Consider the following 23,189-nt stretch of genomic DNA (forward strand, 5'->3'; position numbering starts at 1 on the left):
CAAAGACAATATAACAACAAACCCCGAGTATTGTGCAACTCCTTGCTATGACCTATGTGGCCAATTACAACATACACGACTCAGACTAAACCTGAACATTGAACGAGTGGCTCGACGAGCTCGCCATAAGTCTGCTTAAAATGGGTGGGCTTGGCTACGAAAAAATAGAAATTTAGCAGGCTCGACCAGACACGAGCCCCCTTTGACTTAGTACTGAATAGGCCTGACACACGAATCTTAGCCCGCCCAATGACAAGTCTCATAGTTATAATTCGCAATTGCAAGTTTTTAAGGCGGTTCTTTTTTTTGTTGCATACATACTAATTTCCTATGTATTTACATATCGATATGTTCTCAATTTAAACTTTTGCATATTTTGTGTGTTTACACTTGCTACTTAATTCATCTAACCATATAAGAAAAAAATTGTGCCTAAAAATTCAATTTAAGACTTACTGCAGATCCTTTGAACCATTCATGTTACATAGTTTTTTAAATAAATTTAAATCAACTACCAATGATGCCATTTAATGTTTTTTAAGGCAAGCATAAAAGTAAGTTTTTGTTCAGGTATAAGAAAAGCTAGCGCGACAAATCAGTAGAGCTAACTTAGTAGTAAAAAGAAATTAATAATTTTGAGACTCATTAAAGTTAAATTTAAATAAAATTATGTTGACTTTATTTTTTCCTAATTAATGGAAATGAGAATGAATTTTAGTAAGAAAAAATTTTTTTTATTTTATGGCCTACTGGCAGCCCACAGGCTGACTTGTTGAGCCTGGTTATGAAATTGTAAATACAAATCCGCTCAAGTCTCCCCCAATAAGACTTTGATTGGTCAAAGCCCGAATAAGCTCGACCCACATCAAGCCCGACTTGCCAGATGTCCAGTTCTACTAACAATTCATGCAACCCCAGCCCCCAACTCTAGTCATTGTGGCGTACATACGTTATTATAGACCCCAATGGCTTCCACAACCTAAAACGTTATTGCGACTTACCACTATGATCTACTTGATTAACTAGGACAAACATGATTTACAACAGCTCCCAACTTCAGTTTTTGCTACATATAAATGTCATCACAACTCACCACTACAACTTATGTGATCAACTACTACCTACATGGCTCATAGCTCACACAGCTCTTAACGTCAACGTCTATGGTCTACAGACATTATCATAGTTCATGCAGCTCCCAACTTCGGCATCTATGACCAACAGATGTAATCACAATTTGTGCAGCTCCTGACTTTGATCTCTGTGACCTACGAATGTCATCACAACTCACCACTACAGCCTATGTGACCAACTACGACTTATGTGACTAAGAACTCCAACAGTTTATAGATGTTTACAGTCAATAAATGTTTCCAAAACTCACACGGCACTCAACTTCATCCTCTGCGGGCTATGAACATTCTCACAACTCGTTCAACTCCCGCCTCTGCCTCTGTAACCTACATATGTCATCGTAGCTCACCACTACGGCCTATATTACCAATAACTTAAGTAGCTCACAGTTCTTGCAGCTCCCAACATGGCCGATTTAGCCAACTGACACTCCTGAAGGAATCATTTACGACTTACATGAACTACCACAACTTGCAACTATGATCTTTAATACAAGCTGGCATTATAGCTATCGTTTACAACATTTATAACTAGCTACTTCATACCCATCAATCTCATCCTTTGCAGTTTGTTATAACTAGTATTGTTAAACTGCAATTATATATACAATAACAACAACAAACATTTATCCCACTAAGAGGGGTCGAGCGAATGAATCATTTTTTCTCCATTACGTCCAATTGAAGTGCAATTGTATATCACTACTATATAATTTTGAGTATATGGGTATGCTCTTTTTTAGAATTAGGTGAACAATAATAGTTATAACAAGCTAGAAATTTTAATTATATGTTAGTATACCAAGAGACATTGTTTAACCATTAAAAGTTATATTTTTTTATTAAAGAATAGTAATAGTAGCCAATCAAAAAAAGTATTCATGGATGCCTAAAACAAATCTAATAATGTAATAATCCAGAATTTACTAGTAATAATAAAAATTTGTCACACCACAATCTTCATGAATTAAAAGTTTGAATATTTAAAGAGTATTTTTCACTTAACAAATTTTCAATAATTTTTTTAATAAACTGCAGCAGTCCCAAACAGATTTCCAGCTTATGTTAAATAGAACTACAGAATCTGCTCTAATAAAACAAATAGACTTTGATATTTCATTAGTAATTTGCTTTCAGAAAACTCACATAAACGCAAAGCCGAACAGCAAAAAAATTTAAATCACGCATTAGCACACATCATATTGCATTTCATTCTCAAAAGAAAAAATTAAAGTTTGTTTGCAGGTATGGAAACAACGCATCATATTTACAATAGTAAATTTTCAGTACTGAGATTGTAAATTCATCTATAAAACATAATAGTTTTTCTGTCCTATAACAACCATATGGGAGTTAGCATCTGTATATTAAGCAGCTTTAGCAAACCCAACCCTCAGGTTTCCATAATCGAACTCCGTGTGATAGACTCCCATGAATATGTCTCCCAGAATCCTGCAGCCATCAACCATAGTAAATTTGTATGACATTCATCCATTTAGAAGCTCAAGTGTTTGCAGTATTACATTTATTTTTTATCTTAAAATAATATTTATTTAGCATATTTTTTTGCATGATGTTATATTTGTTTTTAAAAATAAATTAATTTATTTTAAAAAATATTTTTAACTGTTTATGAAAATGACTCTTAACATATTATAATATGTCAAACTTATTTTATTTTAAATAAAAACACAAAAAATAAAAATCAAAATTGACCCAAAAGGCTTAAAACAGATAAAAATAGGGGGCGTGGGACATACCATAGGGGACCCCGAGGAGGGGCCACGTCCAAAGCTGTGAATCCACTGATGCATTGTGCAGCTGGTCCCTCACCAACTTTCAGAATATACTGAAAAAAAAGTGTTATACGAAAAGATTTAATAATAAAAAAAAAATTGATGTAAGTTCTCATGACTTAAGAACTCGTAAGTCGGTGGGAATATTACTCGTAAAAATAAAATAATAATAATTAATTAAGAAAAAAACAATTGAAAACACAGGATTACCTGCTCAGCTGTGAGTTCAAATGTCTTGCCGCCGATAGTGAAAGAAACGTCAGGCATTGAGGAAACATCACCGCAATCAACAGCGGATTCTCCCATGGGACTAGGAAGTCTCTCGCATAGCTGGTTACTTGCAGAAAATATTAGCCTAAAACTGTCCGTTGGAAAATTAAAAAGAACAAATATATAAACAGAAGTGTTCAATTACCTGGTTGACATAGTTTAGAATGAGTTCCTGTGTTTTATTCTCCCTCAACTGATTTTGCATCCAAACAACAGACATCTCACAAGCAGCGCACATGGCATCACTCCTGCCAAGGGAAGATTTAACCCCATTGCCCTTGACCACGCTCTCAATGCCGATGCTGTATTACAGATTGTTTAATCATATAAATGACAAATTTCATTGAATTAAAAATTAAAACAATAATAATAATAGTAATAATAATACTAATAATAGTAATAATATTTCAGAGCAAAGCGGTTTTCTGCTAAAGTATGGAAGATGCGGATTTCTCACCCCACTGAGTGAGCGCCATCAAAAGTACAGAGACCAATCTGAGAGCATATCTTCGTTGGTTGGGCCTGCAGAGTAAATCAATATCAGCAATCATCAAATAGCCTGCAACTATGTATTCTCAGAGGGAATTGCATAAAACAAAATGCAATAATGTTATATGAAGTCAGAACATTTATCGATACCTCTGTTAGCAATAGATCCAAAATCTGCTGGCCATATTGAGAAACAACTGTTTTACATTCTTGGCTAACAACACCAGCAGCTCCAATTTTCTGGTTAATTTCTGTAATAATTGTCTGTATGAAACAAAAGTCAGCATCAAAATGAAGTGAAACAATATTTAAGGAAGATTCAAACAGCCCAAGGAAAATGCTTTAATGACCAGCTAGATGTCCAAATGGTTTATAATAAGCCACATAACAACTTGAGCAGATATTCTTTGGGCAACATAGAGGAAATTATAATTAATTTATGACAAGGCAAATAAAATTTTCCAAAATTCTGAGTATAACACAGTCAATCATGGAAAAATACTAATTTACATCCATAAAGCATATACATGCTATATCATACAGATATCCAATCTTCCTTTGTACGAATATACAAAAAAGGAGAGAAAAATAATACAAACGCATGCATCAAGTAAATGGACAAAGATAACATAAGTAACTAACGCATGAAGCTTCCATCATCACGGTTGGAACAAATAAATTTGTCACAATAAATGCATCCATATTCATACATCAACAACAACAACAACAACAAAGCCTTATTCCCACTACGTGGGGTCGGCTACATGAATCCTTTTTCTCCATTGCGCCCTATTTAGTGTCATATTATCATTTAAATTCTAATAACTTAAGATCATTTTTTATACAATAAGCCCAAGTCTTCCTAGGTCTACCACTGCCTTTCTAAAAACATAAGTCAAATCTAAAACATCTACTCTCCTAATCGGATCATCAGATGGTCGAGATGGTCGATGTTTAATGTAATAATGTAATCAAACCATCTAAGGCGACTCTCTCTAATTTTGTCTGTCACTGAAGCTACATCAACCCTGTCCTGGATATATTCATTTCGCATTTTGTGTAAATCCACTAATCCACCTAATCATTCTTATCTCGGCAACACTTAACTTAGTATTATGCTTCTCTTTTAAAGGACAACATGCAAAGCCATAGAGCATTGCAGGTCTCACCACCCTCTTATAAAATTTTCCTTTCAATCTAAGCGGTACTTTTCTATCACACAAAAGGCCCGAAGCATTCCTTCATTTCAACCAACCAACTTGAATTCTACTATTAACATCCCCATCTATATCACCATTTCTTTGAACAACAGGCCCGAGATATCTAAATCGGTCACACCTTCTAATAATTTGATCAACCAAATTTTCACTTCTGTCACTAGAGCCACTACTACTAAAATTACATTCCATGTATTCAGTTTTAGTTCTACTCACCTGAAGGCCTTTAGACTCAAATGTAGACCTCAATAATTCAAGTTTTTCCTGGGCTTTTTCTTTCGTCTTCTCCACGAGAAGAATATCATCAGCAAAAAACATACACCAAGGTACATCCTCCAGTAAATGTCCAGTAAGAGCATCCATAACTAAAGCAAAAAGATATGGGCTCAAAACCAAACCCTGATGTAATCCAACAGAAATAGAAAAATATTTGGTCAATCCTCCTTCAGTTCAAACACAAGAAACAACTCTAGTATACATATCTTTAATGACTTGAATATAAGTCATATCAACACCTTTCTTTTTAAGAACGCTCCCAATGACATCTCTTGGAACCTTATCGTAAGCTTTTTCTAAATCAATAAAAATCAAATGTAGATCCTCCTTATTATCTCTGAACTTCTCCATTAAACCTCTCAAAAAATGTATAGCTTCCATGGTGACCTGCCCGACATAAAACCAAATTGATTATGAGAAATCTTTGTAATACGCCTTAACCTATGTTCAATTACCCTCTCCCATAATTTTAAAGTATGACACATCAACTTAATTCCTCTATAAATTGCACATTCTTGTGCATCCCATTTATTCTTAAAAAATGGGGACCAAAATACTCTTCCTCTACTCCTCAGACATTTTTTTTGTTTTTAAAATAATATTAAAGAGTTTAGTAAGCAAAGAAACTTCCAAATCTCCTAAATATTTTCACACTTCAATTGGAATATCATCAGGGCATACAAACTTTCGACCCTTAGTTTTCTTTAAAGCCATATTCATACAACATAAAAGAAAAATGATCATTTATTTGTCCAAAAAATAATTTTAAAAAAACAGAACTTAAGAATAAATTAGATAGAATGGTATAAGAAGAAGTATCATCATACAACCTAAATTTTTATTAGATATAAAGCTAGTTTTTTAAAAACTTACAGTTGGTCCAGCAATCAAAGAAGTACCAGAATCAGCAATAGCTGCACAACCACCAGAACAGAATCCTGACAGTCCAAATATAAATGAAGATCAGATTAGGCGGTAAGCATTGTAGTAAAATACAAAAGAATTTAGACTATGAGAAGTTTACAAAGAATACCAGTGTTTTTACCACCAACAAGAACATCACCCATATCAAACTGCATCACAGAATTCAGAAAAATAAACTTAAGAAAAGTAAGGATCAGGAAGAAAATATAAGTTACAAGAATCATCACAGCTTTCACTAGCAGTATGAAAAATGAAATTAAGTGACAAATGATAAAAATACAATTAATCAAATGGGCAACTTAAGAGTTTACCTGCCAGTAGCCCTTCAGAGTCACAGGGACATATGTGTGTTCACCCTTGTAATGCTTCGGGTCAGAACCTCCAAACACTATTTCACCACCATCACCGTCCTTTGAATTCCTATTTAACCAGAAAGAGAAAATAGGATCTTTAATAACACCCTGATCCACCATGTTATACCTGCATGAAAATGACAAGTAGATCAGAAAACCATTTATTATCTTTCAATCAATAGAAAAGAAAGAGAACACTATTTTTGTTAATCAAGCAACTTCCCTTGGTAAAACCCCATGCCAGACTTTCTAACTACAAGATTAAAAGATGTTGGCAAATAACAAAGAACCACGGTAGACCCTATAACTTTAGCAGCATCTATGGCAACACATGTTTTCTAAACTATATCCCAACAATGATAATTCATATAACTCAAATAAAAGGGGACCCGAATAAGTGGATGGATTTTCATAAACATCATACAGCCAGATAGATAACAGTCACTAAGCAAAGTAAGCATCATAATACTAGATAGCTAAAATCATTCTGAAAACCTAATTTTTCTAAGGAAACTTTTTCTCCACCACACGAAGCACATGGATTCCCATGCCACTTCTCCTCTTCCGGTAAAAACAAACGATAGGCTAACATTTTCAATAAGACTAAAAGAATTAAACCATACTCATAACAAACAAAGTGGTCTTAAGTAGGCTTAGATGATTGTAGTCATGCTCAGTAAAGCATAAAAAAATTGACATAAGGTCCATGTGTTTTACTCATTTTACTTGCCCAACAATAAGTTCAATAAAAAAAAAACTCGAAAAAATGGGTATAATTAAAAAGATGGATATGTAAAAGTGTATGAATACAGGATCTTCATTATAAAGCTCAAGAAAAAAATATACATGAAGCTTCCGCCTATGCAATATTTAAGGCGTGTTTTATGCATAGAATCTTACATCTACAACGAGGAGAGGAGGATTTCATGAATCAAGCAAGTGAACTCCATATCACAAATGAAGTGTCCCTATTTTATGAACGAGAAAATATTTCGTCCGGAAACTGAATGTAGAGTTACATACGGACTCAAATTAAAATTTGAGGCGTGTCAAATATATAAAATATTATTTTATTGTCTAAACAACGGAGCAACTCGACTCATATTGATTATGGTGTATGGTTGTACTGAAAGTTTTCTTGAGAGTAATCATGTTGTACACTATGACTTTCATATCGAATTGTTTATTAAGATATTTTTTTACTTAGTGCAATATAGTTGTATTGAAGAAAAACATCTAATACAACCATGTTGTACACCATGATCGGGTCGGAAAGCTCGACCTGTATTGATTATCATGTACAACATGGTTGTACTGAAGGTTTTCTTGAGTACAACCATATTGTACACTAACTTTTACATCGAATTATTTATTTGGATGTTTTATTTTTACTACAACATAGTTGTACTGAAGAAAAACCTCCAGTACAACCATATTGTACACCATGACTGGGTTGGGCTTCAAGCTTCTCCCTTTTTTATAATAAAATAATATTTTATATATTCGACATGTGTCAAACTTTAATTGGAGTCTGTGCGTAACTCAACATCTGGACTCGGGACGTAATATTTTCTCTTTAGGAACACCCTCTTCACCAAAATTATATATAAAAAAGAGTTAAAAGTGATATATTTGTTTAAGAAAACCAAAGTGGAATTGTAAGGAGTATAATATAAATTCACTCAGCTTTGATGTTTAAAAAGTGAGATTAACAACATCGACTAGTACAAAATGGATTAATTTATACTACGGCAAGACAAAGTGCACTAATTAAAAATTTAAAATATACACCAAACAAAACATAGATATATCAGATGAATTTTCTACCAAAAGAATCGGCACAAATATGAACAATTACTCAGCTTGTCAAAATTAAACCAATAAATATTATTAGCAACATTCTAGTGATTTTTTCACCAGAAATTTGCTGGTTTTTGTGAATAAATTCCCCAATCATAACCACCTCTTCAAGCAATTGCCAATAATCAGAGCGAACTCTTTATTGCCACCACTCACTGCATGCTTGTTTTTCTAGAGCAACATCGCGCATGGATTCATTGTTTCCACATCTCTCCTGGATCATTATCTCATGCCCCTCTGGCCACACATATACTACACTCCAACCAACTGCAACTTCCTGACTACAGACTAACAACCATCCTCTCCTCTCCCTTTGCATCGCTCTTAAACTATCACAAGCCTTGATCTATGATTCATTGTGAAGACATGCCTCTCTCTCACCTGTTATACATCTCATATTTGTTTACCATATATTGGTTGCCTAGGTTATCACAAGTCAACCAATAGCAATTAATCCTCACCATTCAACTTATTCATAACCATTCAACCCAAACTCATTCAAGGCATGGCTTAAAGGCTTTAACAACTTATAAAACCAAATCTCCAACTTCATTGTTTTGTCATAGGCTATGTTAACTAACTAACTGTCATTCCAATGTCTGATGAACCATATTGACTTTAATTCAAATTTAATGGAGATGGACCAATAATCATCATAAGACAAGCCAATTATTGACTGTTAGCACCATTTTTGCATAGGTAATCCTACGGTAGGTAGGCAACTAACATTAAAGGGCATGTGCACCATCACACTTGGGGGTTTTAAATGGTCATGATGATGCTTTAGAAATCATAAAAAAAAAATCAAGATGTAACTTCCAAAATTAAGATCGCCTATAATTGATTTTGGAAAGTAATCAACGACAACAGCAACAATGACAACAAGCCCTTATCCCACCAAGTTGGGTTGACTACATGTATCCTTCTAAAGGTTTAAAAAAAATGTCAAGTGTACAATAGACAAAATTTGTAAAGGAAGTTGGTGCTCTTGTCCTTAAAACGAGATTGCGTTAAGATTTCTTTACTAATCAACGGAGTGAAAGAGAATGTCTTGCAATGGCAAGTTGGTTAGCAAGATCCTAACCCGGATAAAGATTAGGCATGAATGTAGGTTGCTTGGGTGCTTAACTACGTATAAATCCTATTATATAAAACAAACTAATTTAAATTTATATTATTGACCATTTATTATATAAATGATTGGGTAAATATTTGCATTCTGATTCAAGTACTAAGCCTTACGATTTTAAAGTTAATTTACAATTTTGTTAATGTTAATATTATTAATATTAAAATTTCATACCTTGTACACATCATTATCACCTAAAGTTGTAGGTTATAATAATTTAATTCCTAAAATAGTTCCTTAAATAATCCTCTGTGGCCTATTTAATCTGAAGGGTATCATACTTCAACAATTTAAGTGTTATCTACTCAAACATAAAAAATAAAAAAAGAAAAAAAATTAGAGAAGGTCAAATCTATTAAATCTATATATTTAAAATGACGAAAAAAGATTGATGTTAGAGCCACTACCACTCAATCTCAACTCCATTTAATACTACTATCATCACCACTATCACTTGTACCAAACGATCAAATTCATAGCACAATCATCTACTTTCCCCACCAGCTGCACATACCACTAGATTTCATTTATATTCACGCTTTCCATCACCACCCGATCCATAACCATCCCCAAAACACCGGAACTTCCTCATACAATCAAACTACTATCCCCACCACCTCAGTAGGTAGAATTGTCTAGCTACCTTGACCACGCTTATTCTCCCTCTCATAGCCCCTAAGACCACACACCTGCCCAAACTACATAGGAGTATAAATGTAGCATACACGAGCATAAATAATATAGTGAGCTGTTTTGTTAAATGTAAAACTTAAATATCATGATCTTAACTAAGTTATTTATCTCAACTTTATGGATTCAATATTTTTATCGAGTTTAATTAAATTTAACTTACAACATTAGGTAACATAAAATAAGAGAGATCATAACAAGCAAACTTAATGCTCCTATGTACATTATTAAAGAAGATAAATTAAAAAGTGGCAGCATATAAGTTCGCAAATCTGAGGTAATAAATATAAAATTTTTATTTAAAAAATCTCTGAACTTGGAGATATCAATAATTTATCTGTTATTGTAGAATAGCTTTTATTAGCTCTCCCAACATCATGACAGAATCATGAGGAACTTTGACCAATGCGACTAACATGATTATGCAATATGTTTACTGATATTTGTAAAGATAAGCAGTGGCTTGAGGGGAATGAAGAGGGTAGGCAGCGCTATGTGCATCATTTGAATGCTTGGATCTTATAAAACAATTGGTCAAGGTATGCAAAGTAAAGAGAGCAGAAGAAAGACAATGACACTTCTAACTATAGAGTCAAAAGCACCTGGCTTCATGCTTGCAGCTACGCTCAGCACACAACATAAAAGAATAAGTGTAATTAATACATATAATTTTATTTTTATATATTTTTGTTAATTTATTTACTTTTCCAGAAAAATGGATGTTGTGAAAAGTCACACCATGATGGAGTTGGATATGTGTGTGCACTAATTAGAAGCAGATGAAATAACAATGGGTGGAACAACGATCATAGAGAGTTTATGTAAATATGAATAATTTAAAATATAAGCATTAATTATTTAAACATTTAAAAATCTAATGAATAATAATCTTTTGTAGGAAGAATGCATGGGATTAAAAAAACAAACAAACTCAAAACTCTATATGAGAGGGAATCAAACAGATCAGCCCAACAATCAAATTATAAGTTGTACATGCAAGATGTTGGAAGAAGAAAAAAGGGAATTTATGCTATAACCCCGTCATAATTAGTTAAGCAATGAGTTACAAGAGATGGTGTGGCACCAGGTGGCCTGTATGGTGAGGATCTATCAGTTCATATGAATGCGGAGATGCATGCATTTATTGATGCCATAGTCTAACAACAAATTAGTCTATAGTGCATTAAGGTAAAAGATAAAAAAAAATAGACAAGGGGGAAGAGGTCAATGAAAGGGAAGAGGGAGGAGAGAGGCGGGGATTGAAAGCAAAACAAACATATGCTAATTTATAAGCACTCTAATTTCTGTTATAAGTGAATTTAATTTTTATGCTTGATTGTTTTAATCTGAAATGAGTGAATATTGTTAATTTATTTTAAGGGTTCCTATCTAATGTATATTTGATGCCCACTATCTAGCTTATTTACTCACGGGGAAAGAAGTTAAAAAAAAATAGCATACAAGTGCCAAGGACTTCTTTTTCTCATACAAGGTATAACTAAATCATGTAGAAAAAAATTAACCAAAAATTCCAACCAAATATTTCATAAGAAATATTCAATTGACAATCCCATAAAGCAATATAACCGCCAACAAGTCTAATTCATCAATTAAGTCGTTTTGGAAGGACTTTGGTTCACCAAAATTTATTTAGTAGGTTTTTTTTTTTTTTTTTTTTTTTTTTTTTTTTTTTTTTTTTTTTTTTTTTTTTTTTTGTTCCTATCAATCGATTTTTCATCAGTATTCCTATAGTGAAATGAATGCAATGTGGATAAAAATATCCTTATCCAACAAACATGAAGATAGCATGCAAAGTGCATTTTTTATTTTTTGAAGTTTAAAAGTGTATTAGACACCAAACCAATGCAAAATCAAATATCAAAGTATTCATCATCATCCGAAAGTGCAGCAATGACTTTTTTAGTTCATTGTCCTACTTGAGCAATGATAATTGGATTTCTTCATGTAGCATGAAATAAATAGAAGTATCAAACTGGTAAATAAATTTAGCATATAAAAAAACTAGAAATAAAAACTCACAAACTGAAGCATTAAGTAAAAGCAAGAAGTTGTATCCCTGGATAAATACAAAGTAAAAGCAAGTCATTCAGAACAAAGGATAGATACGCTTACCACACAGGTACCACCTTATCAACTGATATTTCTTTAAATCCTAGACCAAGAATGCCATCAAATTTTGCCACTAAGAAAGTCACACCCGGCTCCTTGGTGGCTTCAATAAAAACCTGCGCAAACCAAGCATATCAGAATCTACTCCATAGCACAAACAAAATATAACATTCTAAACGTAAACACTGTCTAAAAAGCATGCCTGATCTTTCACAAGAAGGTCACCAACAGTAATATGATCTTGACTGAGGAATCCTGCAACTGCTCCAGTTCCATACTGAATGGCAGCAGATTGCCCTGGTAAAGGCAACGGACAGAAAAGTCATAGACTGCTCTCCAAAAGAACAGCCTTTCAGTATGAAAAACGTTACAATAGAAAGGAAACAATGGAAACCAACAGAAAACCGAAGATCATCATTTCCATGCACACAAAAAACTTAGAAATGCAGCAAGAGAGGTGAAAAAATTAATGCTAGAAACACCAAAAATCAATTTCAATGGCACCAAGTAGAGAAAAATTTTGTTGGAAGTAACATAGATGCATTTAGTCATTAACCTACGCGAATAACTGCTCATGCTCAAACAGTTAAGTCATTTGATTCCTAATGCCAAGCACCAAGGTTGAGGATTTTCTAACATGAGTAAAACATATGCTATTTCAAGAACAAGAGAATTCACTTCAATTACAAACTCATGAATGATGCTGCATATTTAACATAATTTGACAAGCAAATTTTCCAATCAAATATAATTACAAAAATTTTGATTTTTAATAATAATTATTCAAATCAGGTTGTACCATTGCTCCGTCAAATGAACAAGACTTAAAGCACGGCACAAGAAAAATATTTGTTTAATAAGAGAAAAATATTTGTCCAAAAAAAGGTAAAAATGCTGTTTTAGAAGAGAAAATTTCTCCAAAACTTATTGAACAGTCCTCATAAATTCAGAAAAAATATTTCAAATAAGAGCAAAACATCACCAATGCCACTCAACCAGATTAGATTGAAAGTAAATTCCATTATCTCCAATTTCTCAATTTTTATGATATCTTCCCATTCTTTTCAGGATTTTTCACGTCATCATAACATTCAACATTGAGGTTGCACTTCATGGGTGAGGATATCATCATCCCGGGTATCACAATTGGTTTCAATGAAATTCTGAACATTATTATCATAACTAGTCACAACACTATTCATTTATACCTATAGTAGCCATCAGTATAAACTAAACCAACTGTTTCATAGTTTGTAAATTCTTATGCACCACTAACTAATTCCTTCTTAGATCACATTATACAATATTTCTGGGTTACCTAAGGCCCTTCGAACAACCTTCATCATGTTAGTTTGACCAACCGGTTCTCTTTTGAAAACCTTTTATGGTAATTCGATTCCATAAAAAAATTATTGCCCCCTCTTCTCTCAAATGTTAATTTCAGAAATCTTCATCCATATCATCTAAAAAAAACTGCCAACAGACCTTTTTTTAATATAACTAATACTAAAATGAATATTAAATACACTTGGAACAGTGGCTTCGAGGCCTGGATGATAATTAATAAAAAGAATAGGAATACTAAATAATCTCTTCCTCATCATGAAACTCAATTGCAACATCCTAGAAATCACACTCGTGCTTCCCAACAGGGGTGAAAGTAAAGTGCGGCATACCTTTTTTTTTTTTCTTTCTTTTTTAGGGGAAACAACTTTTATTGCCAAAACATTCAGAAAAAAATTTTAAAGATAACAAAAAATGTTTTCTTTCAAGGATAACAAAAAAGTAGGAAACATGCTAGAAAATAGAAGGGATACACCAGGGCCTCCGGAAGCAATATATTTTCCCAAGCAAGACAGTTCAACACCAGATACTATAACAACAATAAAAATGATCATAGGAAAAACAAACAATAAACCAATCTTCTTGCAGGTGCTCAATGAAAGTGATCATAAGAAAAAGAAAAGACACACCATTCTTCCTGTAGGTGCTTGATTTGCTGGACTTATACTTCGAATGAAAAAAACAAGCGACCTGCAAATCGCAAGAGAATAGAAACAGAATGCATCAGTTTAATCGTAATTGATGTTGAAACTAGACAAAATTTACAGAATAACACTAAAGCGTTAGAAATTTTGATGTCCATACTACAAGTAACAATTCGTCAAGAATAGACCTAGAAAGTTACAAAATTTTGTGGATTTTTAATAGAAACGCAATTAAAATCATGAATATATTTCTCAATTAAATTATCAGTCAAAAACAGGAGCGGAAAACCTAAAAGGTCCAAGGAATTCCTTTGCGATGCTAAATTAGGGAAAACGCAGACACACAAATGGCGCACTAACCGAGAAGTAGCACTTTGCCGATGGAACCCATAGGTTCGAGCTTCCAGTGTCAAATATCACAGTAAACTTCTGCGGAGGCGAACCGATGCCAATCTCTCCATAGTACTGAGCATTCATGTAATTTTTTAACCTTATAATATCCTCCTCCGATCCATCCAAAACTCCTCTGAGACCAATCCCGCCATATTTTAGGGGATCCACTTCACCATTAACAAGCCTTGCGGCAACCCTGCTGTTCTCATCCAGCGATCTCTTCTTCAGCGCGATCCTAGTCAATCCGTCCGCAGAAACCGGGAGAATCAACGGAAGTATGAGGATCGTCACAATAAGAATCACAAAAGGAATCCCACGCCCATTGCCCATGAAAGACTAGACGATCAAAACAGAGAAATTTCAGAACAAACGTAACAAAAGCAACAACTAACAATCAAAAAAAAATTTCATCAAAAACACATTCTATCCGTAAAGATCGGAGTGAAAAACTCATGAGCAACTGAAGAATCTCCGCTCACCGACTAAGGGAAAACTGCCGTGAAGTAGAAGACGACGACAGTACACTAAATTCCAGTAGCGGAAAGCTAACACTCAACGATCGGTTCTGGGTGCTCTATATAGGAGTCCATCAAGGGAGACTTAGGCAGTACGTCGTGGAAGCCGTCCGATATTGTCAGGAATGATCATAGACGTTAAAAATGCCGTGAACCGCGAAATTAGCTTACCTCGAGTAGGTCACGACACGAGAAACTTATTTGCGGATTTTAGGCGGGTGGCGACGGGAATAATAAAACTGAAAGGGAGCCAGGTGGGACCCACTTCGGAGAATGCTTCCAGCAGAAGGAAATTGGATGCTTTTGCGGAATAAAATGAACTAACGACCATTTAGTGAATTAATTGGCTTTATCATATACCGTTCGGAAACCTTATGCGTACGCGGACCTAAAAGGTTGTTAGGCGATTTGTCCTGAATGTGGTCAAATAATCACAACCTTAATTTACAAACTTTTACATGTAAGCATATCTTTCTCCTGCAATGTAAGATTTTATAATTGTGGTAAAAAACACTAAAATCAATGAACTGAGATTAACCTGCATGTGACATTAGTCATCTCAATCAATAAAATTATATCATAGATTGTTTTTTTTAGAAAAAGTCATAGCATGACCAAAATCTTGTTTAAGATTGGCTCAAGTCGTTCATATTAGTGTAATATTCACCTTTATATCCATTTAAGATGTGAAAAAAATTAAATTGTAAACTATCTCATTTCTAAATTTAATAAACTTATACTTAAATTAAATAACTTAATGAGAAAAATTCAATCACACCAAAGTTATATGATCTAGGTTGACTCAAAACCTAACACTTGAACTATAGTAAAGATTTTCTTGATAATAATTCAATGATCAAATAAATTAAAAATGTTGTATGCATCTTGTATGCATCAAAATCATCAGCACGAATCTCAAAGCAATCAAGCGGCTTAGGACGAAGTTCGGACAATCGAGGCATCAGGCTATAGAAATATGATCTTAGCTGATCATCCAATGACCGATAGTCTGATCGGAGTCGACCGACAAGCTATAATGAGGAACTATCGGAGTCAACCGACATACTCTAACGAGTGACTCAGCTGGCAACCACACATATAGTCTCGGATCAGCTTAGGCTTTTTGCCAGAGGTGTCAAATCGCAACCCACCAGACAATCGGCTTTTTTACTTAGGTAGGCCCCATTGCCATTTTGTCGGTCGTCTGGCCTTCAGATCGAACTCAAGCGCATCAATCATTTGGTTACTACCATATTTAAATTCAAATTATAATACAAATTTTGTAGTAAATCATCACCATTAAATTGTATTAAAGATTGTTTCTCTAATTGTTCACTACTTTCTATAACTATACAAATACGCCCTTAAAAATGGAGGGGAAAGAGGCGAATAAAAAGTACTCTCCCCATTTTTTCGATAGAGACCTTTCTTGATTGCTCTTTCTCATCCTTCTTTCGGCTCTAACCTTCGAGGCGTGTTTTCACAAAGGACAATTTAGGATTCAACATCTTTCAGAGTGGTGCGGTGAGCGTGGACATACCAACTAGGAAGGAGAATTCTCACGTAAAATTTGTTGTGAAACATAATGATCTAAATTGGATATGCTTTCCTCAACCGAGTAAGAATCACATTTGATCTCTTGGATGAGATTGTAGTTCATGTGGTCAAGTGCAACTAAATATGAAAATTAGTTTTGATGAGCACAATTTGGTGATTCTAGACTGACAGGCTAGAACCTCCAATTTGATCCTGTAGTTTAGAACCTAAGGCTAGATGTTAGCCTCCTTGCAGACGGATAGTGTGAACTTTAGAGTGAGAGCTAGTGTCTTCCCAGCCTAACCAAGGATTTAGGAACTTGACTCCGGATTAGTCAATGTTCTTTATGCACTTATAAGAGGGTAAAGAATAGATATGCTCATACTTGGCACAATATAATTAATAACAATTTGAGTTATTCACTAATCATAATCTTATTGCAAGAAGAAGTATACTTTCTAAAATTTGAACTCTTCTTCATATAACTTAATTTTAGTGAACATAAAATTTACTTCGAGTTTAGAGATAAAAGTAGTAGATATAATTCACATAGTTTAAAACACAAATTTTGACATGCATTCCTAGTTAAGTCTTATGCAGTTTAATCGAGTTTCTTTGAGTTAATATTATAAGAATTCTAAACTTCCCTGTGGGATCGATACTTAGTACTCCAATAGAGCCCTAAATTACTTGAGCGATACGTATACTTACATTAGCATCCTAGCGAATATTTGAAATCGATAAATAATACCTTAAATTGCTAGAAGTGGCAACTATAAAAATTTAAATAAATATTAACTATCCTGAATTATATTATTGTTGTAGCTGTCGCAACAACCCGATTGCATCATATATTGTGCAAATATTAATAATTGGCAGGAGTAAACATAAAATAAATACCACTTGTAAAACATAATGTCAAACAATAGGATAGTTTGGGAGGCCCTTGATATTTGCCTTAGAATCTGTGAAATCCCTTACCTCTCGCTCCTTTGATCTCAAAAATTAACTTTCACAAAAACTCAAACTTTAATTCTTGAAGATGAAACCCCTGATCTTAATCGAGAGTTTCCTTAGGCGACTTCTGTTGCCTAAGATGTAATTATCTATAGGGGCTTGCCTCTAAAAGAAATTAGGAACCGAGATAATTTAAACCATATCTGGTCTTTATATTAGATAGGGGAATTGTTGGTAAAAAATTTCACAGAATAAATGAATGTCATAGATTTTTTAGTTTATATGGTCAAGCTTACTAGCAAGTGATACGTTCATCTCTTAGAGTGACTATCAATTGTGATATTATGCTTTATTATTCGAACTATTAAACACGTGAGATATGTTTGGTCTCATCCCTAAAAATTAAAAATCTATTTTGAAAATCAAAATTATACCCATATTAAATTTAGTTATATTTTCAAAAAAATTAATCGAGAAGTTCTGGCGACTCCATTGGAGATAAATTTTTCTCTCCTTCTTTGATCATGTGGTTTTTTTGAAAAAGATATAAATACCTATAAATTGGATTAGTCTGCTAGATTAGATACTGCACTATAGGCGTACAGAACTGCTTCTAAGACTTCTATTGGAATGTCTCCATATAGACTTATTTTTGGAAAAACATTCCACTTACGAGTAGAATTGGAGCATAGAGTATTTTGGGCTATTAAAGAATTTAATTTTTATCTAAAAGATGCTGGTGAGAAAGATTATTGTAACTCAATGAACTTGAGGAGATTAGAAATGAAGCATATGATAATGCAAAAATCTATAAATAGAAAATGAAAATATGGCATGATCAGAAGATTATAAAGAAATTTGAACCTGGATAAGAAGTTCTATTATATAATACTAGATTGAGATTATTTCCAGGAATACTAAAAACTAGATGGTTATGATTATTCAATTTTATGACCATTTAGTGTGATTAAAGTTTATCATTATGGAACATTTGTTATTAAAGATCCTAAGATTGGAAAGATATTTAAAGTTAATGGACATCGATTAAAACATTATTATGAAGGGCACTTATCACAATTTAAAAAAATTATGATGTTTAGTCATCCTGATTAAACAATGATACGTCAGGCTGACGACATTAAACCAAGCGCATTGTGAGAGGCAACCCATATATATCTATATATCTTACTATTTTTTTAATAAGTGTTATATATAAATATAAATATATATATATATTAGGAAATAATAATATCTTAGAATCCTACACAATTTTATATATCTTAAATTAATATAAATATTGGTATTGGAAGAAAATTATGAATTGAATTGAACCAAAAGAGGAGCGACACAACCATAGGCTTTGGCACCGACGACGCTAGCCTGGGCAACCTTCTACACAAGCCTTAGCACTGACAGCGCCATCGGGAGCGTCGACAACGTCCATAACAGTTCATGTGGTTCAGGATGAATTTAGCGGACTTTAGCGAGATTGCACTCTGAAATAACTGCGGTGTTTTTAAAGGCCTGAAAAATGCCTTGGACGACCAGAAACTTCCAAAATTTGAAATTCATGGATTCCAAATCCATAAATACTTCAAGGTATGGAGTTTTCAATAGAAGAAAGTTTATCATTTTTAACGCACTGAGATTATACAATAATGTCATCACAAAGAGGAGACTTATGAAGGAGAGAGAAGCTTTGTCAATCATGGATTGAGTAATCCAGTTCTTAGATTGAGAAAATCATTATACAAAGATGTTTGAAGTACTATGCTACACCACCGCCACAGTTATTGTTCCAGTGGTAAAGGAATTCTATGTTAACTTACATGGAATTAACCAAGGAGTCGTCTTCGTTCTAGTTAAGGCTGTACCATTTACTCCGTCATGAATTAATGATTTGCATATGATAAAAAACGTGTCAATCTGTCATTATACAAATTTTATCCCGACGGAAGATATGATGCATGAATTATACCAACTTCTGACAGGTGAAAATGATAATTGGGAAATTAGAGATGAATGATACATTAGTTTCTCTGCTTCACTGCTTAACCCAATATCTAAACAATCAAATTTCTTCATCTCTACATAACTACTCCCTACAATGATGATTAGTAGAGTTACAAAAGAAAGTAAAACTTTAAACTATTGAATTCAAATGAGAAAGCTCATTGATGTGGGATCAATTATTTTCAAATCTATTATGAGTATTATTATGAATGGGCTTATATATGGACTGGGGCATCCTTCTACAATTTTCTTACTTTGCAGTCAATCTCAAGTGTCATATGAAAGTTGGGAGAAAGTATTATTACCATGGGAGCCCATGATTTCTATTAAAGAGAACTATATTGGAAATGGAAATGAAGCATTGGATATTATCTTGGATCATTCATCACATGCTTCAATGCTTTCATTCATCACATGCTTCAACACCATTAATGCCCTATACAGTTGGAAGTTCAATAGTTTTGGAGAAAAAAATGAAGGACATAGAAAGAGAACTTTGGAGTATAATGAATGCAATAGAAAATCCTAACTACCTTTTTGATCATTTAGATTGGAGGATGAAGGAGAACTTTGATCACACTGAAATATTTGAAGCAGGTTTGGTGTGGATGTTCAAGAAAAATGGATGGATCGATGAAAATTTGACTGTTCAAATCCTGTACTGACCCTTCTACAATTTGTACGTCCATTACCAGTCTATGGGAAATTTTAGAGGAGGAGAAAGTACTGAAAATGAAGAGGAGTAATTGAAGAAGTTAGACTCTCTACTATTTTACATTAATTATGTTTTTAATGTGATTGTGATGGATTGACTTTGTTTTATAACTCTTATAACTTTAATTGTGTGCATAGTTTTGTGTCAGCGTTCTAGTGTTATGGCTTGATTTCGACAGTGAATTATAGTTTAGTTTGTTTTATGTATGTGTGAGTGTGATTAGAAATGTGTGTTTGTAAAAATTTGGATTTTCATATATAAAAGTTAGTTTGATGTTATTTATGAAAATGCTTGTTTGTGAATTATTTTAGGATGAATATTAGTGTTTTAAAAAGACTAATTAAACTTTAGAGTGAATTGAAAGAAAATTTAATTTGCGAAAATAAAAAAATACGAAATTTTTGGCTCTGGTGCTGTCGCCGACAGCGCCAGTATGGGCACCGACAGTGCCCTCGACCTGAAAGTGCCCAGAACCTTTAAATTTCATGATTTGCACAGTAAAAACACCATTTTTAGCCCTTCGTAGGTGTACTTTTCCGATATGAACTTCTGCTTAAATGGATCCTGCACCTAGGGCTTACTATTGCTTGAATTTGAGGCGATTTTAAGGTAAAAGAAGTTTGGATTTTATCTTCTCTTGGTAAGAGTAAGAGCTACACTTTGAACTCAAAATTTTTTATTTTCACCAAGTATTTATCTTACATTGCTGAGATATGAAATTTTGAAATTTTGGAAATATTTTGAGAAAATCCTTTGGTGAAGAACTCTTACTTAGTATATTCAAGTTTAGAACGATCCACATTGCAATCTTCAATTTATTTGGATTTTCAAAATTTTTCTTAGATTACCATGACACCGAGAATGAGCAAAGGAAAGAGCAAAGTGGATTTTGATGATAAAAAATTTGTCAACTACAAGGCTAACATTTGTTTCAATAGTCTTTTTGCAACTAAGAAAGTAATTCCGGATCGAGCATTTAAAAATTTGGGTAGAGAACTTGAAAGATTAATCATTGCTCGGCAGTGTGAGAATTTTTGTTACTTTACTGCTGAGGTTATTATTGGTATATTAATGGAGTTCTATGCTAACTTTAAGGAAACTTCTGAGGACTACGTTTTTATTTGTGGAAAAATGATGGAATTTACTCCAAGAAGAATAAATGAATTTTATCAGTTATAAGAGGAATATTTTTATGAGTATAAAGCATTCTCTGCTACAAATGAGGCCTTAGATGAATTTATTTCTTTTCTAAATGATAGAAGAGGAGCTTGGACGGTGAAAAATAATGTTAAGATAAACTCCACTCTTTCTATGTTAAATGTAGTATCTAAGGCCTAACACTACTTTATATCTGCCATAATGATACCAATGAATCATCATAGCGAGGTTACAAAAAATAGAGTCATCCTAAACTTCTGTAATCAACAGATAAGAAGGATAAATGTAGGCTCTATTATTTATAGAAATACTCATTCTATTGCTTTGGGTGAGATGGTTAGTGGTTTAATACACCCTGCCCTGATCTTCACACTATGTGAGCAGGCAGAATTTGATTTTGGAATGAATGAGGAGAGTATCGAACCTCTAAAACCTATTGGGCGTGCAAATATTAAGACTTATGAATCTCATGTTGGATCGAGATCTGGAAGTAGGAGTAGGGATATTCCTTCTATATCTAGTACCCCTACTCTCTAGGGACTTATGGAGTAAATGATGATCCAACGGGAAGATATCTTAAGGATGGAAAGCAGGATGGAAAATCTGGAGGTCAGAAATGCACATAATGATGATTTAATAAGGCAGATGTTTAAATATGATGCGGCTTATGATGATGTGATGGTTAGATACATGAGGGGTGACCACTCACTTTAGTTTCCTAGTCACCCTGTCTTTACCCCGTATCAGCAATAAAGCTTTGATGTAGAAGAATAAGAAGAAGATGATGACTGGTGATGTTTACTTAGTCATAGTTTGATCTTTTATTTATTTTATAGTTGATTGTACTTTATTGTTATTACTGTTTGTTTTTAGAGTGTGATACTTTGCTTTATTTTAGATGTTATGTTGTATTGTGAACTGTAGGATTGTAAAACTTATTTTAATACTGTTGAATGTAATTGTAGTTAATTCTTTCTCAACAAATTTTTATATGTATTATGTGTTATTTGTTTTAAGTCTTGTAGCTTTTCATATTAGCACCTGCAATATTTCAAAATTAAGTTATATTTCAGAGTTAAGTTTCAAAAATCAAAATCTTCAACAGGTAAGTCTTTTCTTTAGGTATTAAATGTTTTCTTTCACTCTGAAATTTCAATTTTTCATGCTTAATCTTTTAAAAATTTAAGTTTGGGGGGGGGAAGAAAATTTCAATTTTAAAGAAAGAAACTTAACTTTATTTGTCCTCAATGAACTATATTTTAAAAGCTTTAATTTAACTTGACCTATGGTGATAGAGACAAACTTTGGATAACTATATTTATGTTTCTAAATATATAGTAAACTTAAGTAAAAATTCTCAATAATATAGGTTAACTTTAGAGATTAAGATATTTGGTATGAGAGAAAAAGACTATGTTTTTCCATTGTAAGTAAAGGAATTTGTATTTTTGAAATATTATAAATCTTAGAGATTCATGTAAAAGAATCTTAAAGAATCTTAAAGTTTCATGTAAGAAGAAAAGAATAAAACTTTATGAAAAATATTTAAAGCTAATATGAATTTGTAAAGTGAAGGAATGAGAAAATTTTTTAACTTTATGAAGAGAATAGTGAAGTTCAAAATCATTAAAGGCTATCCATATATAG

General features: G+C 33.2%; 1 protein-coding gene across 2 annotated transcripts; it reads right to left on the reverse strand.

Annotated features, from left to right (window-relative positions):
* Positions 1-2,300: 2,300 nt before the first annotated feature.
* Positions 2,301-15,316, reverse strand: LOC110033544 (phytepsin-like). Of its 2 annotated transcripts, none has more exons than XM_020737567.1 (14): positions 15,128-15,316; positions 14,616-14,984; positions 14,241-14,301; positions 12,470-12,564; positions 12,271-12,383; positions 6,417-6,585; positions 6,215-6,254; positions 6,055-6,119; positions 3,839-3,952; positions 3,660-3,721; positions 3,345-3,504; positions 3,140-3,259; positions 2,894-2,982; positions 2,301-2,585 (listed from the first exon to the last, which is right to left on the reverse strand). In XM_020737567.1, exons 2-14 carry the CDS (start codon positions 14,976-14,978, stop codon positions 2,501-2,503), a joined length of 1,536 nt encoding a protein of 511 aa, XP_020593226.1. In that variant the 5' UTR covers positions 14,979-14,984; positions 15,128-15,316; the 3' UTR covers positions 2,301-2,500. The 2 variants fall into 2 exon arrangements, with proteins under 2 accessions (XP_020593226.1, XP_020593223.1); XM_020737564.1 differs by having other exon boundaries at positions 3,345-3,501; positions 3,657-3,721; positions 15,128-15,313.
* Positions 15,317-23,189: the final 7,873 nt, after the last annotated feature.

Source organism: Phalaenopsis equestris, unplaced genomic scaffold (genome assembly GCF_001263595.1).
Source record: "Phalaenopsis equestris unplaced genomic scaffold, ASM126359v1 Scaffold001216, whole genome shotgun sequence".
NCBI lineage: Eukaryota > Viridiplantae > Streptophyta > Magnoliopsida > Asparagales > Orchidaceae > Phalaenopsis > Phalaenopsis equestris.

Bases quoted from the DNA above. Each gene is read 5' to 3' on its own strand.
- LOC110033544 (XM_020737567.1), bottom strand. From the start codon at position 14,978: ATGGGCAATGGGCGTGGGATTCCTTTTGTGATTCTTATTGTGACGATC. The intron at 12,384-12,469 runs GCATGCTTTTTA...TGGTTTGCGCAG, and splicing joins ACCTTCTTGTGAAAGATCAG to GTTTTTATTGAAGCCACCAA. The intron at 6,586-12,270 runs GTAAGCGTATCT...ATTTTCATGCAG, and splicing joins GATAAGGTGGTACCTGTGTG to GTATAACATGGTGGATCAGG.